This window comes from Perca flavescens, chromosome 5 (assembly GCF_004354835.1).
Source record: "Perca flavescens isolate YP-PL-M2 chromosome 5, PFLA_1.0, whole genome shotgun sequence".
NCBI lineage: Eukaryota > Metazoa > Chordata > Actinopteri > Perciformes > Percidae > Perca > Perca flavescens.
In genome coordinates, this window is record NC_041335.1 from 35,576,741 (window position 1) to 35,604,068 (window position 27,328).

Consider the following 27,328-nt stretch of genomic DNA (forward strand, 5'->3'; position numbering starts at 1 on the left):
ATATATCTATCTCTATAGCTACAATGGAGGGAGAGTAAAAAACCTCCTCTCAGTGCACACAGACAGCTTTTACACTCTTCCACGTGAGCGAAATGTCTGGGGGATAAAATGACTGATGCTCCCCGCTCAGTTTGCCGGAGACCTACCTATCCCCCATGGGCTCGGAAACACCCCAAAGACCGTCTGACCCAATTGGGATCCAGACCATGCATTTCTCATTACATCTTCCCGGATGGTCTCTCCACTGTCTTGGTCATGTGATTGGCTGCTGTCTGTGCCGGTGTCTGTGCCAGCCCTGTACAGCCCCTAGCAGGAGAGGAGCATCTTTCACTTGAGCGGATATAAAGGAGATCAGCACCTGTCGGGGGGACTGTCTGCTGCCAGACAGGGACAAACATATTCAGGACAAGTGAGAAAGACTTCCACAGCGTCAGACAGGCTGCAGGTGGTACGTGATCTGTGTGTGTGTGTGTGTGTGTGTGTGTGTGTGTGTGTGTGTGTGTGATGTGAAAAACAGTACGGCATTAGGCTATATATATATATATATATAATTTTTTTTTTTTTTTTTTTTTGCAGAACAGTGTGTTTACAAACTGTCTATTAGAACTCATTCATGTTTTTCAAAAGCTATTGTCAGTGCAAGGGGCTCCGAGAAAAAAATGTATATTTTCTCTTCGCAGGGACACAAAGTGTGTGTGACTTAACAGATAATTACCTTATCTCAGTCGGAGGTGTTTTATCTCCTTGACATTACTTTCTTGCCCTTTAATTTCTTTCTTTTTTTATCGTATTTCTGTGAGGTGTTTGTGTGTGTGAAAGACTAATGGGGAAAAAAGGTAAAATAAAGACTGCATAAACATATTGTGTCTATAATGCATTTGTAGCCTACATGTATGCGACTCCTGGAAACCAAATGAAGTACAAGAAGTAGCCTACTGTAAGCTTTAAAGCAAAGATAGATGTATTTTTGATTGTAGGGGAAACTATGAGTCATTGGATTTGAGTTTGTTTTTTAACTATTCAGCCTGTTGAAAAAGATTGACATCCATCCATCCATCCATCCATCCATTTATCTATCTATTGTATTTATCTGCCTGGCTGCTTGTATTTCTGTTTCAAGCACTTATGGGGATAAGTTTAAGAAGCATACAGCAAACTCCCTTAGGTTTTTCTCTCTCGCTTTGAACTGTGTTCAAATCCAAGTAGAAGCCATTGTACCTTATTGATTCCCTGTTTATATTATTAATATTAATAATATTGGTGTAAGTAATGAAAGAGATGCAGATGGCTGTCAAGCTTTAAGTTATTAAATTGTAGATTGTAGCTGCAAAGGCAGCCTCATTGCAACTCCAAATCCAGTGCATTTGGACCCACTCTATAAATGTGTATATATGTGTGAGATCTATTTTACCTGGTGTGTGCAGGTAATGGGTACCCTTCGGGACCTCCAGTTTGCCCTGCAACTAAAGATTGAGGAGCTTCGCCAGAGGGACACACTAATAGATGAATTAGAATTAGAGTTGGATACAAAGGATGAACTCATTCGGAGACTGCAGGAGGAACTGGATCGCTACAGAGCCACCGTCTCCCTCCCAGGATCCTCTGCAGCCAGTGCAGGTACCGAACCCAGTGCTCATAAACGGGGCCGGCTGGTCCGTGGAATCTATAGGCAGTATAGGCAGTATAGGCAGTATAGGCAGTATATGCAGTATAGGCAGTATAGGCGAATGCTATGTAGTAAGGGTTGACCAATACTGTTTTTTCAAGGCCGATACCAATACTGATTATTAGTAGTTAATGAAACTGATATTTGGAACCAATATACAATACAAATCTTTCAGTCAAAATGAAACATTTATTACAAACTCCAACACAGTTGTTGTTGTTGTTTAAATGATTTAAGGAATTATTTAATAAAACTGAAACTTGAAACTTAATACACAGTCAAAAAAATTAATAAATAAGAACAAAAATAGCTTTCTGAATTTTTGTTTGCAGGTGTTGCAGACTGCTAACAGCGCCGTAGTGGAGTGAATGTAGCGCACTTTTTAATGAATTCACTTTATTGGTTATCGGTCAAATAAAACATACAGATACAGATAATCTGAAAAATTGCCAAATATCAGCCCCGATAATTGTCCGATCCCTGCTATGTAAGGCTGGGCAAATAATCTAAATTTTAATCGCGGTTACAATTTTGGCTCCTCGTGATCAAAAACAGAGTAATCGAGAAAATTGAAGGGTTGACAATTGGCGCTCTCATAAAATATTAACGTAATAATTGATTAAAAAAAAGTGGGTAAAGGCAAATAATAAAAAAGCTAGTAAGTTTGGTAAGTTCAAAAAAGGACGTGACTTTACTTTAATGTAGCCTTTAAAACCAGGAAAAGACCACACTTGCGTTGTATCACAATTTTACAATATCCACGGTTTAAGACAATATCTAACCTCATATGTAGATAATATGGATATATTGCCCAGCCCCAATCCGTAGCACCAAATTGGTCAGGGCCGGCCCAGCTTACCGTTTAAATGTCATATTTTAAAGCATCAAATGTAGCCTTAAACCGGACTTATTGTGTGTGTGTGTGTGTGTGTTTCCCTGTAGCATGCTCAGTTCAAAGTGAGGACTCACACAGAGCCAACAGGAAAACCGTGATTTCTGAGCCCTTCACTCTGGACCCGGTGACTCTCGCCATGGTTTCACACAGAAGCTGTGACAAAAGCCAGGAGTAAGCACACAGTGTTCTCTCAGCTGCTCTGTAATTGAATGTGTCTCTGAAATATTCGAGGCTAGGCTCTCCGACTACTTTCTGCATGATTCAGATACCATTCAATATTTCAAATCATTTTCAAACAATGCAGGCATTCAACGCATGTTTTATAACTTGGCCTTAAATGTTACATCAGTCTCCTATACCTTCCTTTGTGCCCTCAGGTCCCAGAGGTTGCTTGAGGCAGCTTTTTTGAAGAATGACTTGTTGAAGAACCTTGACAAGGGCGAAATCAGAGCCGTCATAGCCTGTATGTATCCCACCACCATCAATCAAGGCTGTTATGTCATCCAGGAGGGGGCCAATGGGGCTCAGGCTTATGTTTTGGAAGGTAAATCGTTGCCTTCTTACAATTGCAGACATTAATCATGCTTGATGACATTTCCTCTAGATGACAGGTGCTTTAGAACAGCATGATGAAATGATTGGTTTAATCTTATCTGTTTATATAATTATTTTTTTTTTTACGTCTGGCTCACATTGCAATTATACGGAAGCATATTGCTGCCATGCCTGAAAAAGAAAAACTTATTAGTATCAGTATCATTATTTATTATTAGGTGAAAAGTTTGTTGTCATAATGAGATATTTTCACGTTATAAAAAGACATTTTCACATTATTACAACACACAACTTAATTATTTCAATATACCATTTATAACCGTTATAATGTGAAAAGTTTCAAGTTACAACAATAAATGATCACGTTATTACGTGATCATTTATTGTTGTATTCTATTTGATAAAGTTCTACTTCCTGCTTGGGATAATTTATTGCTATAACGTGAAACTTTTCACATAATAACGTGATCAATATTGTAATGAGAATTGTTTCTTGTTATAACTTCATACGTTGTAAAAACATGAAAATACCTTTTCATAATGTGAACATATCTTGTTATAACCTGAATATATCTTGTTATAACGTGAACATATCTTGTTATAACGTGAATATATCTTGTTATAACATGAATATATATATTGTTATAACGATATCTTGTTATAACGTGAACATATCTTGTTATAACGTCAACATATCTTGTTATAACATGAATATTTATTGTTATAACAATATCTTGTTATAACGTGAACATATCTTGTTATAACATCAACATATCTTGTTATAACATCAACATATCTTTTTATAACGTCAACATATCTTGTTATAACGTGAACATATCTTGTTATAACATGAACATATATTGTTATAATGTGAACATATCTTGTTATAACATGAACATATGTTGGTATAACGTGAACATATATTGTTATAACGTGAACATATCTTGTTATAACGTGAACATATCTTGTTATAATGTGAACATATCTTGTTTTAACATGAATATATATTGTTATAACGATATCTTGTTATAACGTGAACATATCTTGTTATAACGTGAACATATCTTTTTATAACGTCAACATATCTTGTTATAACATGAATATATATTGTTATAACGATATCTTGTTATAACGTGAACATATCTTGTTATAATGTCAACATATCTTGTTATAACGTGAACATATCTTGTTATAACATGAACATATCTTGTTATAACGTCAACATATATTTTTATAACATGAACATATCTTGTTATAACGTCAACATATCTTGTTATAATGTCAACATATCTTGTTATAACGTGAACATATCTTGTTATAACATGAACATATCTTGTTATAACATGAACATATATTGTTATAACGTGAACATATCTTGTTATAATGTGAACATATCTTGTTATAATATGAACATATCTTGTTATAATGTGAACATATCTTGTTATAACATAAACATATCTTGTTATAACGTGAACATATGTTATAACATGAACATATCTTGTTATAACATGAACATATCTTGTTATAACGTCAACATATCTTGTTATAACATGAACATATCTTGTTATAATGTGAACATATCTTGTTATAACATAAACATATCTTGTTATAACGTGAACATGTGTTATAACATGAACATATCTTGTTATAACATGAACATATCTTGTTATAACATGAACATATCTGTTATAACGTCAACATATCTTGTTATAACATGAACATATCTTGTTATAACATGAACATATCTTGTTATAACATAAACATATCTTGTTATAACGTGAACATGTGTTATAACATGAACATATCTTGTTATAACGTCAACATATCTTGTTATAACGTGAACATATCTTGTTATAATGTGAACATATCGTGTTATAACATGAACATATCTTGTTATAACGTCAACATATCTTGTTATAACGTGAACATATCTTGTTATAATGTGAACATATCGTATTATAACGTGATCATATCTTGTTATAACATGAACATATGTTGGTATAATGTCAACATATTTTGTTATAACGTGAACATATCTTGTTATAACGTGAACATATCTTGTTATAACGTCAACATATCTTGTTATAACATGAATATATATTGTTATAACGATATCTTGTTATAACGTGAACATATCTTGTTATAACATGAACATATCTTGTTATAACGTCAACATATGTTGTTATAACATGAACATATCTTGTTATAACGTCAACATATGTTATAACATGAACATATCTTGTTATAACATGAACATATCTTGTTATAACATGAACATATCTTGTTATAACGTGAACATATCTTGTTATAACATAAAAATATATTGTTCAAACGTGAACATATCTTGTTATAACGTGAACATATCTTATTATAGAGTGAAAATGTCTTGCTATAAAGCAAAAAACATCTTGTTGTTACAATCAAACTTTTACTTAATAACGGGATAATGATTCAATTTTCATTATCGGGGCAAGGCAGCAATATGCTTCCGTACTATTACATAGTTATTTGACCCTGCACTCAAACACGGCGATGTGGGAATTGCATGTTTGAGCAAGAAAAGACGAGGCACTAGGGATAATGAGTGACCCACATTGATGGTCAACTCGATACAAGAGACAAAAGAGGTTCTGCTTTGTGGTAGTTGCAGAGAGTTCAGTGCCTGATTGTCCTCAGGAATCTTGGCTGCATTTGTAATGTGACAGCTAATGGAGAGGGGCTGCTCCCTATTTTTCTGGCCTTGATTTGCTCGGAGATGATTGCATATCTGTTGTTTGTTCAGTCTGTGTCAGACAGCTGACGATTCTTGACAGTCTCTCTACACTTCCTGACACAAAAACACACACAGATAACAGCTCTGCGTGTTATGTGCGTGCTAGATTCCTTCACTGACTGTGTGTTTATTAACAGAAGGGCTGCTGGATGTGACAAAAGACGGACTGAGGCTTCTCACAATTGAGCCAGAAGACATGTTCGGAGAGCTCGCTCTCCTCTACAACTGCTCCCACACCTACTCTGTCTCAGGTAGGGCTGCAACTAGGGGTGTGAATCTTCACTGGTGTCACGTTTTGATTACGATTGTCCTGTACGATTTGAATCGATTAGATATCCCGATGCATCACAGTGCGTCGCCTCCTCAATATTATTATATATTGCTACCTATGATTTTTATCAACAAATTCAAGCAGTCAGATATATATACATAAACTCCCCTTTTTACTGTATCTGCTCTTAAAAAAAGATACTTCCTGAATGTAGCGGAGTCTGAACACTGCAGACAAAAAAAAAAAAAAAAAAAAAAAAGCAACGACCGGAAAATCAATCATTCAAAATTACATGTCATTTAGCTGATGCTTTTATCCAAAGCGACTTACAATTGCTATATATATCAGAGGTTGCACGCCTCTGGAGAAACTATGGGTTAAGTGTCTTGCTCATTGATTTTGAGCAAGATGTTCAATGAGATATTTTGATCTATTGCAATGGGAATTGAACCTGGATCTCCCACACCAAAGGAATGGGTCATATCCACTGCACCATCACCACCCCATAGTCAATAATCGATTAAGGTCTGTCACTGCATCGATGCAGAATTGTCTAGGTCCGATGATTACACCCCTAGCTGCAACTAACGATTATCCTCACGATTAATGGATTAGTTGTTTGGTCTCTAAAATGTTCGAAAATGGTGAAAAATGAGGATCAGTGTTTCCCAAAAGCCCAAGATGACGTCCTCAAATGTCTTGTTTTGTCCACAACTCAAAGATATTCAGTTTACTGTCACAGAGGAGAGAAGAAACTACAACATATTCACATTTAAGAAGCCGGAATCAGAGAAATCATCATGAAAAAGACTCAAACCGATTAATCGCTTATCAAAATAGTTGGCGATTAAAATAATAGGTGACAACAAATCGATTCATCTTTGCAGCTCTACTCTCAGGTATCAAAGCATTGTGTTGGTTTACTATTTGCATGCAGATATCGCTGCAGATCTGTCACTTTAATTCATTTTGATTTGGTGGGGATATAAATAATTCTTATTTTAGAGAATTGAGAGACTATCACAAGCATGCAGATATCCGCCAGACTTCTGTTCAATTTAAAATCAAAGACCTTTTTGAGATCTTAGACAACGCCAAAGCTTCAAAGTGTTTTCCCAGAGAAACATTTTCTGCTTTACTGCATAACCCAGCCGTCTGACTGCCAAATCTCTTCCCTGAAATCTAACACGCAATTTTTTGCAACAGTTTCAAATAACAATTTTCAGAAACGGTTTGCATTCAATTCACTCTCCTTATTATATATTCTTTTCTGGTGCAAGAATGTGTGATATTCTTTAGAAAATAGAAAGTGTGCTGTCATTCTGTCATTCTGATTACAAAGTCCTGTGGGGAAACATTCTTCTCAGCTGTCGCCACGAGCATCTGACCTGGTTTCACAAATAAATAGGCTGTGGAAACGGCTAGGATCAATTTAAATGAAATGCCTTGCTGGGTCCCTATAGCACCTCACTCCTTCCTCCATCTTTTTGTACTGCTTTCTTTATCTTTTGCGGCCAATTCCAATTTGTTCTTTACTATTACGCTGCTCAGCTCATGTCTGTTGTCCTTTTTTCTGTCAGTCCTTTCCTCACATCTGTTCAGGCCCCACTGTATTTATCTCCTTCCTGATCTGGAATTACTTTCTTTTTTTCCACCTGGGACCATCAATAGAGATGTGGTCTCTTTCATTGTGACAGTGATCAAGGTGCAGGGCTTCATCATCAGATCACGGAAGTTCACTGTGGCGAATTATATACTGCAGAAAAATGTCAGAAAATCCTCCTTTTGAGAGCAAGTTTTTTTTGTTATTATAAAAAAAACACAGCGTTCACATCCAAGTAAAGCTATGGCCCTGAATTGCGTCTCATACGGTGATAAAAAGGAAAACCAATGGGGTATATCCAAATGAGGGGAAATTGAGATATCAGGGCTGCAACATTATATCAGATGGTGGATGTAATTATACGGCCTGGAGGATGTCTACTTCTGTTTGCAGGAAGCTTTAGTGAATCAATATGGGTCATTATTCATTTACAACGCCGTCTTTGAAGCCCTATTATAAAGAAAGAGTAATAAAAGTAAAGGAAATCAGATTAGATTTATATTAAAAGTCCCTCACCGTAAGAAAACAAGCACTAGCATTTCTTTTTAATCTAAATGATGAGCATTTCTATTAGAGTACTGGCCTGCTCTTTAGTCTGTAGCTGATCCTGCATTCAATCCACGTCCATCCGTGTCTCTGAGAGCCGTTTCAATACTTGCTTCTTGGTTGTGTTTCCACCTGAGCTCCACTGTCACCGTCACAACAACCTTCATCGCTCCCTCCGTCTTTTGTCTTTTCATCCGCAGCGCGAACGGACAGCAAGCTGTGGGTTCTTGACGGAAAAAGCTACCAGACCATACTTATGCAGAGCAGCCTCAACAGCCTTTCTCATTCAATGGAGCTGCTCAGCAGGTGAACATGGGCTGATACACTTCATTTGAAACGGAACAGGCCCCCCGGAAAGCTGCTTTGTATTCCAATACCTTCAACACAATATCGCCAGGGTCATGTTGTCTGTCAGTCAGTCGCCACAATGCTGCATTTAGGCCTTTTATAACTCTGACCGAAATATTAACATCCATATGACGGAACATACAGTGTGTGGAACACCCTGCCCAGCGACATTAGAAATGCGAACTATGATGACACACAAAATTCACTGAAGTTATTCAGGCGGGCATTTAGTTTACTAGTAGTCTATATCCACAACATTACATTTCCGGGATTGCTCCGGTGCCGCCGGAAATTGCATCTGGATGTCCCTCATTTCGGCCTGATGTCCGTCACCTTCCTCTGTCTCTGTGTTGGTGTTCTAACCTCTCGTGGATTTGTGAGGACTATGGTTAACTGCTCCTCAGATCTCTGCAGGGTAAATCCAGACAGCTAGCTAGACTATCTGTCTAATCTGAGTTTTCTGTCGCACGACTAAAACTACTTTTGAACGTACACCAAAACACTGACACTGACACTCACACCCACACCCACACCCACACCCACACCCACACTCACACTCACACCCACACTCACACAAACACACACACACACACACACACCAGGGTCCTGGATTTATAGTTAGATGTAGTTAATTTTTAGCTCTTTCTATTGCCACTTTTAGCTCTGTTCCTTTTATTTGTATTGATCGATTGTTATGAACTTATTTATCTCATGTATGTTTTCTTTTCTCTATTATGTGTTTTAATGTAATGCTGTAAAGCACTTTGAGCTACATTTAATTGTATGCAAGGTACTATAAAAATAAAGTTATTATTATTATTATTAATATTATGACATGTTTCTGTGTGTCTGCAGCGTTCCCTTCCTCCAGTCTTTGCCTGAGGATATCATCATGAAAATGTCTGATCTCATGGAGGAGGTACAGATTAAGTACTTAAAATCTAAAGCACGGCATTGCGTGACCATCACTTATTCTTCAAACGGAATCCAGCAGATAGATTATGTATTCCCACAGAAGCGTGTAAACATGATTGTTTTATAGGCGGCCACTCTGTATTTTCTATTTGCTTTGCTTTGCAAGCCATTGCTGGGGTAGAGTCAGAAGTAATCCTTCATTGTTACAAACCCTTATCTTTATATGTGTAGGAGAGTTGGGGCTTTTTTTCCTCGCTGTCTTTTCTTGCTCTTTTTAAAAGATTTTCTACACTTTTTTCTCTCTTCATCTGTCATTGACGTTCTGCAGACACACTACAGTGAAGGTGACTACATCATTCGACAGGGGGCCACAGGAGACACCTTTTATATCATTAGCAAAGGCCAGGTAAAGATTGATGCTCTCTGCCTGCTGCACAGATGAAATGAGGCTTTCAGGGGGGAAAAAAGATCTACATTACGAATGTCAGCGGCAGAGTCAGAAATTGCTTTACGATGGGGATGGTTGACTTTGAAGCTTTTTCTACATTGCCTTGTTTTTTCAATACTTCTCTCTTTTGTGCCTGACAGGTGAAAGTGACAGAAAAGAAGCCAGGCCATGAAGAGCAGATTGTCCTTTCTAAGCTCTCTGAGAGACAGTGGTTTGGAGAGAAAGCTCTGTCGGGGTAAGCAGGAAATGATTAACTTTCAGAGGGAATTGTGTAAGAGTACAGAAGCCGATTGTTGTAAGAACTGGCCTCCGTACCACTATAATATCAATGATTTGTTTTGCATTAATAACATTATGATTTTTTTCTTTACTCTGTCTTTAGAGAGGATGTTCGAACTTTGAATGTCATCGCTGCTGCAGGGGAAGTTACATGCTTAGTCATAGACAGGGAGTAAGTGGATATTTTGTCACTGCACAGAAAAATAGTAACTGATTCAGTTGCAACATTGTCAGACCTATCACCACAGCGCTGTGGAGTAAGGTATGGCTGCACCACAGATGCATTCTGGGATAGGAGAAACAAACACTCTGGGTTGTTTGCATTTCTTTAAACCGATCACAGTTGTCTTGGGTGGAGCTAAGCTCCGGACGCAGCGACGGTGGCTCTGCTAAATAGTCTCAGGAAGGAACTTGTTTTGGTGGAACATTTGCACCCTGCAAAAGAAAACCCCACATAATATTAAAGGTCCCATGGCATGAAAATGTAACTTTATGAGGTTTTTTAACATTAATATGCGTTCCCCCAGCCTGTCTATGGTCCCCCAGTGGCTAGAAATGGTGATAGGTGTAAACCGAGCCCTGGGTATCCTGCTCTGCCTTTAAGAAAATGAAAGCTCAGATGGGCCGATCTGGAATCTTCTCCTTATGAGGTCATAAGGAGCAAGGTTACCTCCCCTTTCTCTGGTTTGCCCGCCCAGAGAATTTGGCCCACCCATGAGAGAGAGAGAGACATCATGGCTTTCAAACGAACAAAGTGGCAGTTGGTCAAGGCCACATCCCCACCCTCCACCTTGCCCCCCCCCTCTCTCCTCCTCAATAGCTACAGACACAGAAATGGCACCTCCTAAGGAAAGCTCATTGTGGGACTGGCTCTGGTGGCTGTAGTTCTGCACCAAAGCTGAATTTCGGGAAAGAGACTTCAGATACAGTATTAGGGGACCACTAAGGTCTATATAAAAGAGACTTCAGATACAGTATTAGGGGACCACTAAGGTCTATATAAAAGAGACTTCAGATACAGTATTAGGGGACCACTAAGGTCTCTATAAAAGAGACTTCAGATACAGTATTAGGGGACCACTAAGGCCTATATAAAAGAGACTTCAGATACAGTATTAGGGGACCACTAAGGTCTATATAAAAGAGACTTCAGATACAGTATTAGGGGACCACTAAGGTCTATATAAAAGAGACTTCAGATACAGTATTAGGGGACCACTAAGGTCTCTATAAAAGAGACTTCAGATACAGTATTAGGGGACCACTAAGGTCTATATAAAAGAGACTTCAGATACAGTATTAGGGGACCACTAAGGTCTATAGAAAAGCATCCAAAGAGCACCATGTCATGGGACCTTTAAATGAAGTTAACTGTTGACACAACACAGTATCGTGAGCTATTTAAATTAGCTGATACATGGTTAACCTCATTGGCTCTCATCAGTGTATCTCCGTGTGTACTTCGTCCACAGCCATAAGTCCCAAAACGTCCCAGTTAGAGAGGAAATGCCGTAAATGTATTCTTTGTAAATCTTCACAATCCTTCTCTGAAAGAACCAAGCAGGCCTGTCTTGTTGCACGATCCAAATTTTGAGTTTGAGTTTGAGAACGGCAACACACAGAGAGCGGAAGCAATTATTGTCAAGTAATTGTCCTGGAAGTGATCCTGACTACTTGCTAGACTATACTCTTAAGTTGGTCATCAATTGATGTACTTATCCAGAGATTTTGGAGACTAATCATGTGCTACTGTGTTTCAGGACCTTCAAAGACATCATCGATGGGTTGGTATTTGACTGCAGTCATGACGTGCTGCAAAGCCATGAATCCAAAATCGAGTGAGGAGAATTATAACACTCTTTTCTACAACAATAACATGTTATTTGTGGGGCTGTCCTCAACCTAAGAACTTCGATTATCATATGATTTTGTCAACAAATCGATTAATTGATTTCATCGACAGATCTGTAAAACACCACAAAGAATCGCGCAAAAATACCACTTCAAATCTTGTGTTTACCAGGGATGTGCTCATAAGTTTCTTGGAAATAAGTCATTCAGCTAGAATAGACAAAAGAAATCTAAGTGGACTAAGACCAAAAAAACAATTAATCGTCTAATCGACTTAAAGTGGGCAGCCCTAATAACTTTCACCGTTAGAAAACTCAATAAGCTCACCCGTGTTTTGATGGTGAACAGGTCTGACAAGGATCCCGATCTCTTCTCATCTTCCACCTTAAGTGATTTCCAGATTATCGGCACTCTAGCCGTTGGGGAGTTTGGTCACGTAGACCTGGTGAGGGTTGATCTTATAGCAGCTCACACACAATCGGCCTCCTCCAGATTCCATGTTTCTATAATGTAATCGATTGATCCACGCCTCTGTCAGGTGCAGCTGAAGAGCAACAGTAAGTGTCTTTACGCCATGAGGGTCCTTAAGAAGAAGCTGATCCTCAACAACGGTCAACGAGAGCACATCCTGAGAGAGGGGCGCATCCTAATGGAGGCTCATTGTCCATTCATAACCAGGTGTCTGTTTTTAAACAGTTATCTAATTATGGATTGTTTTGGTTACATAATATGTTAATGATATTTAAAGAGTGATTTCAATTTGTTTTTTTTCAACCTGGACTCTATTTTCCCATGCATTAGTGTCTAGGTGACTAATGTGAACAAAAATCTTCGAAATTGGTCCAGTATTGAGCGAGAACGCTGTAACCAGTAGCCGTGAACCAGACTGCGATGTAACCCTATAGGGCAAATGTTCATCGTCACCATTATTATTCTATTATAAGTGTCTGACAACATTATGGAAAGAATATCTACAGAGATAGACCTTTTTGTTAAAGAGTAAGATCATTTTTGTTTAACATGAAACAGCTCCAAAATGGCAAACTCCACCAGACTCCATGTAAATAATCAGGACTTTTAGCGGGTATAGAGCCAGCATATCTCCACATGTAAATGGGTGAATTAAGGGTTTATTTCAACCAAACCAGAGTGGTGATTGTTGGAACAGTGGAAAGACGAACCAAGACAACTTTTTATAGTTTTATTTTGTTTCTGTCGACTTTGAAAAAAGTGGGTTTTACGATGATAATCTTTGTTTATTTAAATGGAGTCTGGTGAGTTTGGTGATAGTGATTTTGGGGATGTTTCATGTTAAACTAAAAGGATCTTACTCTGTAACAAAAAGGTCTATCACTGTAGGGATCCGTTCCATAATGTTGTCAGACACTTAGAATAATAATCTGAGTCTGTTAGTGGCAAAAACAGAATTTTTACGGAAATGAAAGGTGCGCAGTTGCCCATTAATGTTACATTGTAGCTTGTGTCTTGCTTAATACTGGACCAGTTTCAAAGATTGTTATTCCCATCAGACACTTAGACACAAAAACATGGGAAAATAGGTTCCAGGTTGAAAAACAGAAATTACCCTTTAACATGTTTTGTATTTGTTTTGATCACAGGTTACATAAAACCTTTAGCGATGCCGAGCGTCTGTACATTTTGACAGAAGCTTGCCTTGGTGGAGATTTATGCAGTCTACTCAAAGATAAGTATGTTTTTTTTGGATGAAAGATAGATGTATTTTTGTCATCATACTGATCAAATAGTTATAGTTCTACCACTGTGTTTTTAGCCAAGCTTTCGTCACAATACAATTTTTAACACTGAGCAGGATTTGGTATCTTACATCTGTCTACATCACACATTTGTTTTTGTTCTCTGTGACGCTTAAACCAGCATTTCTTTTTTTAAAGCTATAGTGTGTAGTTTCTGTTGCCCCCATGAGGAATTCTATGTAACGATAACAACACTGTTGGCGCGTCCACATGATATAAGCCTTCCGTGATCACGCACGCGTCCCTACCTCCTCCCCCACACAGTTGCTAGTAGCCAAGGAGGACACGGAGGATTAAAATAACATGATGGACTCTTCAGAAGAGGTCATTATCTTCACTCAAGCTTCTGTGCAGGAAAGTTGCCGGACGCCACAATCTTCTGAATATAGTCAAACTGAGAAATCCAGAGATATTTGTGTGGAGCTGATAGTCTTAATTAGCTTTGTACCAGCTCATTTGGCAACGGCTTTGAATGTAACAGACGTTCATTAATATCAAAACGTTACGCACTAAGGCTTTAAAGCTTTTTTTTCAAACACAATGGAACATTCTGTGACATTGGACTAAGAGAAAATAAATACATAAAAATATAGAAATAGAAATAAACATATGACCATATATAGAAACATATGACCTTTTCAGTGAATTTCATAATCTAATTTGTTACAGCAACCCATCGCATGTTATTAGACACCCAGATATTGTCTATACACGTCCATCTTAGCATGAATGTGTCCATTTTCAGTTGCAGATTTTCCGTCATTTGTTCCATTATATGAATTTCTTTTCAGTCTCTGTGTCCATTGGATTAAGGTTGGTAGTTTTGGCTCCTTCCAGTTCTTAAACCGACACTTCTACATACTGTTTCAGAGGATGTTTTGACGAATGCAGCACCAGGTTTTTCACGGCTTGCGTTGTTGAGGCCTTGACCTTTCTTCACTGTCGAAGTGTCGTCTATAGAGACCTCAAGCCTGAAAATGTAGTCCTGGATCAGCACGGTTATGCCAAACTGGTACTACAATTGGTTACAACTTAAAGGGGAATTTCAGTATTTTTCAACCTGGACCCTATCTTCCAATGCATTGGGGTCTGGCTAGCACAGCATTCCGGGATGGGAGAAAAAAATGCTCTGGTTTATTGCCATTTCTTTAAACCAATCACAATCGGCATGTACAGCGCTTTACGGCACGAAGCCACCGTATACCGCTGCAAAATAGCCTCGGGAAGGAACTTGTTTTGGTGGAACATGTGTACGTTCAAAAGTTGTTTTAGCCGTGCAACAGAAAACTGAGATTGGACAGATAGTCTAGCTAGCTGTCTGGATTTACCCTGCAGAGATCTGAGGAGCAGTTAACCATAGTCCTCACAAATCCACCGGAGTTTAGAACGCCAACACAAAGAAAGCGGAAGCTGAAGGACGGCCTAAAATGAGGGACATCCGTCGGAATTTCGCACGGCACTTAAACAATCCTGAAAGTTGAACGATGTTGAAATAGACTAGTGTGTCTATCTAAGTGACTGATGTGAACAAAAATCTTTGAAATTGGTCCAGTATTGAGCGAGAACGCTGTAACCGGCAGCTGCAAACTGGGCTGCAATATAACCCCATAGAGCAAATGCTCATCGTCATTTTCCATTTCCTTGCTGTTTTTACCGCTGACAGGCTCAGATTATTATTATAATTATTTACAACATTATGGAAAGATGGATAAAGTCTCGCTGTGAAATCTTGTGAGGTAACTTTCCAAAGGACAGCGGTGTGGAACCATAGATTGATATCATAGGTTTATAGTGTGGAAGGCGGGTGGAGACAGAGGAGTTCTGGGTAATTTGTTGTTTTGGAGTACAGATAAGAGTTGCTTTGTTTTGTCTAAAACATTTTCAATTGCACAATTCCAAATGAAATGTCTTGCAGCTTTCATAGACGCTGCCTTTGGATACGGCCAGGCCGAAGTTGAGGCTAGTTGCGCAACAGCTACAAACGGATCCTAAAACGGGTTTCATGATTCTTGCGGTTAGGGCAGTCGGGGGGGTGTGGACAGCGTGCGTGTATGAGCAACGCATACAGATTGCAATCAAAGCGGTCAGAACGGCTCCAAGAACGGACTTCTTCTCTTCTGTAGCTAAGTAATCACCAATTTCAAAGATTTTTAGATTTTTGATTGTTTTAGTAACCTAGACACAAATGCATGGGAAAATAGTGTCCAGGTTGAAAATATTTCTCAGATTTTCAACATGAAATTGTAGCATTCTGGGTAGTGAACTCATATCCGCCTTTTGTAGATTGGTTCCAGATGTGTGAAGAAGGTTGAGGTGGGTAAGAAAACGTGGACCTTCTGTGGTACACCAGGCTACATGGCACCTGAAATCATCCTGAACAAAGGCCACAGTGTATCTGCAGACTTCTGGTCACTGGGCGTTTTTGTGTTTGAACTTCTGAGTGGTGGGTAGGTTTTACAGTCTTCAGCAGCTCTTACGCTCATTTCTCCAGTTGTAGATTAAAGCGATGGTGACGGGCTCATGTTTTTCTTTCCAGGCTCCCATTCTGCGACTCTGACCCGATGAAGATTCTCACTGCAACCCTTCGAGGCATCGATCAAATCGACTTCCCAAAAACCATCAGCAAAAGTGCCTCCAGTGTTATAAAGAAACTGTGCAGGTGTTGTAAATATTAACCTCTGACACCACGAATTATAACATGAAAGCTAATGAAAATTATTTTATAGTGCTTTTTCAAACAAAATCCATCCTCTGTCCACCTTGTATACCAGTTATATGTGGATGATATCCAGCTCTATTTTTTTTATTTAAAACTCAGTAAGGCTTTTATATTATATTTACTTTTATTACAAAAATGTAGGTTGTTGCTCCAGAAAAAGATCGTCCGCATGATCGTGCAACGTATTGGGTCTCTTTCCTTTGTCCACTCCAACCTGCGTAATTTACAGATAATATCTGATCTATCCTCGTCGTGCGACGCTAATGTTAAGCAGCTAACCAGATGTTGTTTTTTCCCTTCAAGAAATATACATGCCTTCCTCTCATTTCGAATTCACTACTGTAACACACTTTTCTTCTCACTTAGTATGTCTGCTTTTGATCGTCTTCAGTCAATCCAGAATGCTGCTGCAAGCCTACTAACTAGGTCAAATAGACAATCTCTTGTGGCTGGGTTAGCTCAGTTGGTAGAGCAGGCGCACATGCGTAGAGGTTTACTCCTCAACGCGGCGGCCACGGGTTCAACTCCGACCTGCGGCCCTTTGCTGCATGTCATTCCCCCTCTCTCTCTCCTTTCATGTCTTCATCTGTACTGTGAAAAGGCCTAAAAATGCCCCCCAAAAAAATAAATAGACAATCATCATTTCTCTGGTACTTGCTGCACAAAGTGCTTTACATAAGACATATCACATGATACATATTGAAAACACAATACACTATTCAAATTAGGGCTCACATTGCCAGACCTTCCTCCACCATGGCACTGCGTAGGAGGGTCTGGCTAGTCCACACAGCATTATATACATAGCAAACCAATCACAATTGTCATAGGCGGTGCTAAGGGCCGGACAGATCCACGGTGCCTCTGCAAAAAAGCCTCGGAAAGGAACTTGTTTTGGTGGAACATGTGTATGTTCAAAAGTTGTTTTAGTTGTGCAACAGAAAACTCTGAATAGACAGATAGTCTAGCTAGCTGTCTGGATTTACCCTGCAGAGATCTGAGGAGCAGTTAACCATAGTCCTCAGAAATCCACCAGAGTTTAAAATGCCAACACAAAGAAAAAGGAAGGTAACGGACATCCGGCTGAAAAGAAGGACATAGGCAAAATTTCCGGTGGCAACAGAGCAATCCTAGAAGTGGAAGGTTGTGGATATAGACTCACCCTTTCAGTAACAGCTCCACCTCGTCTTTGGTCCAAGATAATAAATCCCTGCTCTTACTTTTTACCGTTGTTGTCCATGATTTTCAACCGCAGAGTAACGCCAGACAATCTGCTTCCTGTTCACACAGGCACGCACATGCCCAGTGTGTACGTATGGTCATGTAATATGTGTTGTCAGACGTGTTAAAATGGACGGAGATTAGTTCTGCTACTGGAGCTAAAACTCAGTTAAAAACTCTTGTGTGGACAGAGATGTTTTTTGTCTCAAAAACGCTGCTTAAAAATTAAAAAACGTAGTAGTGTAAATGTAGCCTAAGAAACAATCCGGGTGTGTTAGAACCGACTTGTGCTGTAACACCACATTTCAAAAGGAGAGAATCTGATTATCAATCCATAGTTTATGTCATGTCTTTGCTTTCCATCACCAAGGAGCAATCCCTCGGAGAGACTGGGCGGTCAGAGGAACGGGGCCAAGGCCCTTCAGAAGCACAAGTAAGACGACAGATTTATTAGGCCTACACTGGAGAGGAAAAAAACACAGATGCCTAGCTGTGCTTGGAAAAACATGGTTTCATGCGTTGTGATGCTCCGTTTTTATTCAGGTGGTTTGAAGGATTCAACTGGGACGGACTCTGTAAAGGCACATTAAACCCTCCGGTGATTCCCAAAGTAAGAAACGTTCAGTTTGGCCTATTCTTTTTTTTTTTTTTTTTTTTTTTTTTGATTTTGTGATAACTCTTGTGCAATGAACATATCAACCTTTTTTTTCTTTTTGTCCTTTTAGGTGAAGGAGCCTTTGGAGAGCAGAACATGTGATGGTTACACGGAGGGTTCCGTGGATCTGTGCACAGACTGGGAGGACTTCTGAACGGGAATTTAAAAAAAAATAAAACATGTCTGACAATACTTTATCACTTTCAGGTTTAGTTCTCGTAAATATTTCACGGCCCCCTGTCTGATTATTGCCATCAAGAATGAATTCTATTCTTTAGACAGAGAAATATTTTCCACAGTACAGTGACTGTAGATATTGTTTGATAAATGAACCATGCTGCCTACTGTGTTGAGCTCAGACTGTTTTTGATGTACAATCCCTTCTCTATAGATTTATAAATATGAGAGTTTAGTGATGTCACCGTGATGTCACTGCTGTTGAATGTAACTCAATAAAACAAATAGACTGACTTTTCTTTCTTCTTGAATGTGCAATTTCATTTTGAGTTTCACTTTCTTTCTTTTTTTTTTTGGGGGGGGCTGATTGTTAAACACGTGTCATTATTTGCCGGGTGCCCAAAAATGCTTGCATGTAATTAAGAAGTTACGTCAGAGTCGAACCAATCTTGCAGTATAAACGTCAAGCCACAGAAAGGTAGAAAGGTAAATACCGGAAGTTGTGTGATTTTTAAGTTCAAAATAAAGTAAATTAATTAAATTGTTATAAAATTGTGAACCCGTTGAGGAGGTCAGAGGAGAATGGCCACAGTGATATACAGACGGTATTAGATTAGGACGAACTATGGAGTAAAAATCCTGAATGTTTCCTCAAAAGCCCTGAATCTTTTAGGTTTAAAAAAAAAAAACTTTAACTTTGTCATTTCCCCTCAGTTTCTCTGACTGGATCGGCAAATCAATGGAGCAAAAGTTTTGTTACTGTTGAAATCTCGCTTTGCCAGACCTTCCTCTACAGCGATGTGGAAGAGGGTCATGCTCTGGTTTATTGGCATTTCTTTAAACCAATCACAGTCGTCGTTGGGTGGCGCTGAGCGCCGCACGGAGCCACGGTGCCTCTGCAAAATAGCCTCGGGAAGGAACTTGTTTTGGTGGAACGTGTACGTTCAAAAGTTGTTTTAGTCGTGCAACAGAAAACTGAGATTGGACAGATAGTCTAGCTAGCTGTCTGGATTTACCCTGCAGAGATCTGAGGAGCAGTTAACCATAGTCCTCACAAATCCACCGGAGGTTAGAACACCAACACAGAGACAGAGGAAGGTAACGGACATCCGGCCGAAAAGAAGGACATCTGACAGAATTTCTGGCAGGAACGGCGCAATCCCGGGAGTGGAACATCGGGAATATAGACTACAGGGGAAATATCGCCATTCATTCTGTGAACTCTGTAAGTTTTCGAAATTAGTTATGCTGTTTACTCCAATTCCTACCCTAATGTACCTATGTTATGTAGCTTAAAAATAGAAATATAAGACAGTGTTTGCCTCTCTTCAGGTGTCAGGAGTGAAAATGAGTCATCCTCAACATGTGTTGTGTTCTGGTTTCAGAACAGGATGTCGGCTCTAAAGGATGATTCTTTTCCTCAGCAACTAACATGTTTTTCCCAAACAATGTGCAGATTTTTAGGCATTGTATTATAAAATGGCTTGAAAAATAGTGCAAATAGCTGCTGTAAATAGAGCATGCCCCTGGACCGCCCCTAGGTTTGGGTCTGGTCTAGGTTTGCGTCTGGTGGGTCTGGTGTAATCAAGCCCTGGTGTGGCTTGATTAAACCATGTTTCAGGAATAATTGATTGATGTTATAGCTAAAAATACATAACAGTACATTACAAATAAATAAAATGGTGAACACCAAAAGAGGAAAACATAAAAAAATACATATTTTGTAATTGTGTTACATCATTGTTTCATTCTTTCAATTTTCTGTTTCAGCATTTTCATTAATTAAGTCTTAACTTTGATTCATCATATTTCCTTCTTTTAGATTTGATTTCTTTGCTATAAAGTTGAAATATGACATGTCAAGTAATAATTAAATTTGAAATAAAAACATAGTTAGTCTAAATTATAAGTCTAGGGGAACTTTTCGCGCTAATAAAACGAGGACGCGCACGTTTGCATCAGAGCTTTTATTTTTGAAGGTGTTGACCGGAAATAGAGTCATATTCTCCCTAACTTGACGTGCGAAGATATTTCCATGGATCTGCAGCTTAAGTAGTAACTTTGGAGCACAATCGTAGGAACGTTTGGAGGCCTGAGTTTACCGAGGTAAGTTTAATTAGCTCTTTATTTGTTTATGAGTTTGTTCTCAGTCGGTTCTGCTCGATATCACAAACCTAAACTAAGAAGGCTCAGATTGGGATTTAGGAAGAAGTTGTGTGTGCAGCTCGGTGAGAGAGTCCGCCGGAGTCCTCGGGGCACCGTGCAGATGAATGAACCTGTTGACAAACTGTTGCAGAAGTTTGAAAGAGTTGAGTTTTGCCTTTGAGTGATCCAGTGATGACACACAGGCAGTGTTCTTAGTACTGCTGCGTTCAAAACGCATCGGATGAAGTGATTCTTTACACTGATGCCTCCTTTTAAATGAGATTCTAAGATGCATTAATGTGTCTTATGTGCTCAACTGAAGCGTTAACTTATATTGATCTCATGGAGCTTTTTTCTTACTGTAGAATTGCGCAGAGATTTTAAGATTTCTGGATATTTCTTGCAGTGTGCTTCCAAATTCTTTAAAAGACCCGGGGTGCACTTGTGTGTGTCTTTCGTCTTAAGTAGCCTACAGGTTTTTTTTTTCCTGGCTCATAGCAGAGGATCAATTGATCTCACCCCCCCAGGACATTTTGAGTGTCAAACACTTCATTTCTTACTTTTTCCCTACTGTAGGATTTGTAGAATTCATGGCGTAGACCTTAAGATTTCTGGATATTTCTTGCAGTGTGTTTCCAAATTCTTTCAAAGACCTGGGGTGCACTTATGTGTGTCTGTCATCTTAACTACAGATTAGTTTGAGCCTCAAATGCTTCATTTCCTGCATTGTGATACATTTTTGTGCACCAATTTATGGTGGAAACGTCTTTATGTGAAGGAAAACACTAAAGTGAGATGGCAAGTTGCAAAATTCAGAATATAAAAAATATAACAGAATATAATGTAGTGTTAGAGATCTTTCGCATCATGGAGCGATAGGCACACTGAGTCCAGTCGGTGTGATGAGTGTGAACACCGGGTACCGTACCCCGGTACGATTGGTCGATTTTGTGCCCATAAATCCACTTAAAAAAAAGTAATCTCTCGAGTACAGTTCATGCGTAACGTAACTCCCATGCGATTTTCATCAGTTGTGCAAACCAACTGTACCAGAACCCGGATATTTTACCGGTTAAAACCCATTGCTAAAACCAAAAATTCCTCCATGCAGGAAAACCCCCTGAAGTAGCCTACAGGCCTGTGGTAGTTTGTCCCCGATCCAAGCTGGGGATGATTATGGGTTGGGAAGAGTTTGTGTTTTAACTGTAGGTTTTCTGACATTCTTTTGTCAAATCACAATCTTGTCCATGTCAAGTCAATTCCATCTAGCCCAATATCACAAATTACAAATTTGTGTAAATGTACAGCATTCTAGAGCTGGGTATCGCCGCTGATTTCCTGAATCGATTCCAATTCACAAGGTTCTATATTGATTCAATTAGGGATATGTCAATACCAATTTAGCTTTGATATGAAAGAGATTCTCAGAGAACTAATGCTGTAAATTGTGCAAAGAACCCGCTAACCTGGTGCAATATTAAAAATAGTAATGCTGTGGTTAAGAATTGACCCCAAAGCCAGTTAAGCAGAGACAGAAAAAAACCTAAAGGCAGTTTTTCCCTCACCAAAATGTATCCTAACTTTGGAGCGTTATTTAACAAGACATGGATTCCTTACAGTACGTCGTCTAGTTTCATATGATACCGACATCTTTAGCTGTAAAACGGAGCTCCTTAAAATATCGATCTCAGGATTTTGAATCGATATCGGATCATTCAGATGAAGATCGATTTGACTCAGAAAATCGATTGTTTTTTTTAAAACCCTACCCTATACGAAACCCTCTATCCTTAGACCCTCATTTTGGATAAGGGAAAAAAGTTTTGTTTGTCTTTTGCTTTTCCTGAGTATTGTATCTTTCTCAACCTGCATGTCTGGCATGCAGCGTGTTTAAAGCTGTCCACGTGGCCCGATGCCAGCTCTCTGCCCTCCTCTCTCGACTGTGGGACAGTTACCGTGTATAGCAACTGCGGTTTGTGTGTCTTGGTCGTGCAGGGGTTGGATGATCCGCTCTGGTGCACAAAAACACTCACTTTTGTCCACAGACATTCACTCAAATAACACTCTAAGGACTTTTAATCTCCTATTTTAATTTCAATATACATTGAAATACAGAGTACCTTCTCTTTGGAACAATCTACCGGCATCACTACAATCAACTCAACATTTGAAAGGCTGCGACGAACCATCATTTTCATTGGCGATTTAATCTTTTGATTGTTTTCTCTATTAATCGATTAGTTGTTTGGTCTATAAAATGTCAGGAAACGGTGAAAAATGTAGATCAGGGTTTCCCAAAAAGCCCAAGATGACGTCCTCAAATGTCTTGTTTTGTCCACATCTCAAAGATATTCAGCCGGGGCGCCTGGGTAGCTCATCAGGTAGAGCACGCCACGCGCCCATCAATAGAGGTTTACTCCTCGAAGAAAGAAGATATTCAGCCATCAAAACCACCAGATTCCATTTAAAAAAGCAATACTTTTAGCGCGAATAGAGCCAGCATATTTTCACATGTAAATTGGTAAACTATGTGTTTACTTCAACCAAAACTAGAGTTGTGATGGTTGAAAAGTGGAAAGACGAACCAAGACGCCTTTTCATAGTCGACTGTGAATTAAGTGTATTTTACCATGCTAAAATTACGGTTTATTTACATGGAGTCTGGTGGGTTTAGCGAACGCAATTTCACGGATGTTTTTATGTTTGAAAAAAGGATCTAACTCTTTAACAGAAAGGTCAACCTCCTTAGAAATCCTTTCCATAATGTTGTTAGACACTTAGAATATGAATCTGGCAAAACAAGCACTTTTGTGATGGTAAATACACAAAAACGATAGTTACCTTTTCAGAAGCTGGAATCAGAGGATTTAGACTTTTTTTTTTTTTTTCTTCATAAAAAATAACTCAAACCAATTAATTGATTATCAAAATAGTTAGCGATTTATTGAATAGTTGACAATCAATTGATTAATCTTTGCAGCTCTATTATATCTATCTATATATATCTATATCTATATCTATATATATATATATATATATATATATATATATATATATATATATATATATATATATATATATATATATATATATATATATATATATATATATATATATATATTACAGAGTGCATACAGAACGTTCATTGCACGTAACAGGTAGCCTGAGGCAGTCTGCATGTTTGTGCATCTACTCCAGCTGACAAGCAGAGACAGAGCTGAGAGAGATTTTCAGACCTGCTGTGTGGCAGAATATTTAATGTACGGTAACAGAAACCAAAAACTGGTTTTGAGAAACATCTGGCACTTAATCAATGATGACTAAGACTGTCAAACACTGTTTGAATGCCACGTTTTGGGGCATGAGTAGAAAGCAACACACAAACACCACTTGCTTTGTCTCCTCTGTGGTGCAGGGAATTAAGATGTCCGGTAGACTTGCCACAGCCGACCTGTCGCGCGCCAATGTGACTTCATGGGAGCGGCGTAACTATTTATACTGGCGCGTGGTGGTCGCGACACTAGTTGCAGTTTTCTCCTGAACAGAGGTGGCGCTAATGAGGAAAGGCTCCCGACTTTGCTATTTCTACGGACTAGAAGAAGAAGAAAAAGGTAAACGACGGCAGAACTGGCAGCAGCATTGCCGTCGATGCTTCGATTTGATGATTGGATGACCTACTTCGTCGGATCGAGCCTTTCATTCGCCATAAAAGAACTTAACCCAGTGAGTTTACAAGAGAGACTTACAGTCACTCAGAGTCCTGGCATCTGGTTGCCCTCGAACTCGTCCATGCTTCCTGTTTCCGCTTTGTCGTGTGCCGTTGGTCGCACACTTAAAATCTTGGCGCACCAGCGAGATCTAGCCAACGCCATTTTGACGTCACATTGGCGCACGACCGGTTTGCTGCGGCGACTGTAAAAAGGCCTTAATTCCCCCGAAGATCCATTTTCCAAAGAAAAAAGAAAGAATTCCCGTTCACACTTGACACCTCTGCGTTGGTTTATTTGGTCGGTCGACATTTCGATCACAAGGACCTTTTCTCAAGACACGTGATCGTAAAGTGACTCTGGCTGCTTCCCAAGTCCCTTATTTGATATCTCCTCACTCCTCGGATGAACGGGACGTCGTTCTGGCTCTCCTTCCTGAAGACCGTCTCAAAGCTCTTATTCCTGCCCTGAGGAGCTAGGACGGAGGATGGAGGAGGGATCTCTGAGGAGCTATGAGCGAGGATACAGAGAGCAGCCTTCCTGGAAGCCGTGCAGCTGAAAGCCGTTGCTAACTAAACTTTTTTTTAAACAACGATTCACCTAAATATTTTCTGTTTATACGGTACCGCCGACAGCGACTACATCATGTCCGTTTCCAGCAAAACGGAGCGAAAGCAGAAAAACCATGTTATGTTCTTCTCTACAAATGAAATAAATGTCAGACTGACTGGCTGACATGTGATGTGCATTTCTTAGAAAACTATTAGTTTTTAGAAATGTCTCATGATATATTATCTCTGGAAGTGTATTCTTCAACTTTTGTTTTTGTTAAAGAAGGAAAAGAACATCGCAATACTCAAAACTATCGAATCGCAACTCTTCTAGTATCGCAATAAATGAAAATCATAATACAAATCGAATCAGCACCCACGTATCGTGAAATAATCAAATCGGGACAAAAGCGTATCGTCCAGCCCTAGGACATATACAAGACAACTCATAATGCATAACTGCCCTTCTCTTGACTTCCCAAAAAAAACATTTTCTCTTGTTTCTATGTATATTTCATTTGGGGGGTGCCATACAATGCAACCACATAAAGTAAACTATATTAGGACCGAAAAAAATTAAACATTGGAGATAAGTATTATTAGTAAAATATCTATCTTGTCTTAGGTCAAATCAGGGCTTAAATGTAGAATTTGAGAGTAGCTGTAGGGAGACATTTGTCCAGGGTTTAGGTTAATAAATGCAAATGCATCATCATAAGCTTTTGGTACATTAAGAAGTAGAATGGCAGTTGTCAGGAATTTATTTTAGAGACATTACCATTGGGTAAAGCCTACTATTACATTAAAAAGCAGCGAGTGCAGAGACTTAAAATGAAGAGAGAATTTAACTCTACTTCTTGCTCCATTCAAAGCTCTGGCAGCCAGACTCTGTGTTGAGTTTTAAATTATTAAAAGAGACTTTTTGGTCAAGCCCGAGGGGATTAAAAAAAAAAAAAGCAGTAAAAGCTGCTTTTAACAAATGTATGCATGTCTTTTTTTATCACCAGCGGACAGAAAAGGACTGACCTTAATGATGTTCTTTTAAGTAATAATGACTTTTTAGTTATTACCCTAAACAAATAAATATTGATTTGGTCTGCTAGAAGAGCCAGAATAAAGTCCCCCTTAAAGCTACATTCCTGAATAGAATTAGAGCTGCATAGATTTAGTTGTCAACTATTAAATTAATCGCCAACTTTTCTAATAATTTATTAGTCGGTTTGAGTCATTTCTTATGAAAAAATCCTTAAGTCTCTGATGTCAGCTTGTTAAATGTGAATATTGTTCTAGATTCTTCTCTCCTCTGTGACAGTAAACTGAATATCTTTTGAGTTTGGGGACAAAACAAGACATTTGAGGACGTCACCTTGGGACTTTGGGAGACATTGATCGACATTTTTCGAAACAGACCAAACAACTTCTCCACTCATCCAGAAAATAACCAAGAGATTAATCAGCAATGAAAACAATCGTCAGTTGCAGCTCTATGTAGAATAAGTCCCTGAATTACTGTGCGAGAAGAGCGAGAAGAGGCTGTGCACAGTGGCCCGCGGAGCTTCTGTGGTGATGCTGGGGAATGCTTCCCCCTGACCCAGAAAACTACAGGAGGTGACATGCTGAGGGGGAGGGGGAAGGGGGGAGGGTTTATGGGACGGAGGCGACAGCATTTTGCAGCAATGAACTCCACACGCTGTCCATGTGCCCTGAGGAGTGAATGGTCCAATGGGAGGGGGATACACGTGAGGTTGGCTGGGGGGACAACAAGAGAGAACGAAATGCAGGGGTGTTCTCCGGCTGTGATTCCCAAATGAGGCGTGAAGAACACAGAGACCCAATGAAGTTTTACATGTCGAGGAAGAAGGAGGTGAAGAATGAACGAGCGAGAGCACGCAACTTGCACGTAGAAAACACCTTCCAGGGTTTCCCCCAGAGGTTTAGCCCAGTGGCAAGTGGGCCTGGCTGGGGCCAGTCACAGGCTGATGGCAACTTTAATGTAGAGCCCAGTAGTTTCTGTGATAACGGAATCATGGACGGGATCATGAAATAGAGAATTAAAAAAAGCTATAAGACCGATTCCATAGGGCCCTACATTAAATCAGCGCTAAGTAGGATTGGGCATCGAGAACCGGTTCCTACTCGGAATCGTTTCAAAAATTACGATTCCAGTGAAAACTATTGGAATTTTTTTGGAGGATTTGGTCATCCAAATTTAACAAGTTGCAAGTTTT

General features: G+C 39.2%; 2 protein-coding genes across 3 annotated transcripts in view; both read left to right on the plus strand.

Annotated features, from left to right (window-relative positions):
* Nucleotides 1-65: 65 nt before the first annotated feature.
* On the plus strand, nucleotides 66-18,894 carry prkg1l (protein kinase cGMP-dependent 1, like). 2 transcript variants are annotated; one of them, XM_028578936.1, is made up of 20 exons: nucleotides 66-448; nucleotides 1,425-1,617; nucleotides 2,609-2,732; nucleotides 2,939-3,105; nucleotides 6,027-6,140; nucleotides 8,510-8,615; nucleotides 9,513-9,576; nucleotides 9,901-9,978; nucleotides 10,161-10,255; nucleotides 10,403-10,471; nucleotides 12,060-12,137; nucleotides 12,499-12,595; nucleotides 12,689-12,828; nucleotides 13,770-13,859; nucleotides 14,796-14,937; nucleotides 16,209-16,372; nucleotides 16,462-16,584; nucleotides 18,236-18,298; nucleotides 18,409-18,475; nucleotides 18,591-18,894. In XM_028578936.1, the coding sequence occupies exons 2-20, from the start codon at nucleotides 1,428-1,430 to the stop codon at nucleotides 18,672-18,674; spliced, it is 2,055 nt and encodes a 684-aa protein (XP_028434737.1). In that variant the 5' UTR covers nucleotides 66-448; nucleotides 1,425-1,427; the 3' UTR covers nucleotides 18,675-18,894. The 2 variants fall into 2 exon arrangements, with proteins under 2 accessions (XP_028434737.1, XP_028434738.1); XM_028578937.1 differs by having other exon boundaries at nucleotides 66-445.
* Nucleotides 18,895-20,682: 1,788 nt separating this feature from the next.
* acsl2 (acyl-CoA synthetase long chain family member 2) overlaps nucleotides 20,683-27,328 on the plus strand; it is a 31,087-nt gene continuing 24,441 nt past the window's right edge. Inside the window, exon 1 of the mRNA XM_028577604.1 lies at nucleotides 20,683-20,803. The gene's annotated coding sequence lies outside the window, so the exon portion shown is untranslated. The remainder of the gene's footprint in view (nucleotides 20,804-27,328) is intronic.

Bases quoted from the DNA above. Each gene is read 5' to 3' on its own strand.
- prkg1l (XM_028578936.1), top strand. From the start codon at position 1,428: ATGGGTACCCTTCGGGACCTCCAGTTTGCCCTGCAACTAAAGATTGAG. The intron at 10,472-12,059 runs GTAAGTGGATAT...ACTGTGTTTCAG, and splicing joins TGCTTAGTCATAGACAGGGA to GACCTTCAAAGACATCATCG. The intron at 12,138-12,498 runs GTGAGGAGAATT...GATGGTGAACAG, and splicing joins AGCCATGAATCCAAAATCGA to GTCTGACAAGGATCCCGATC.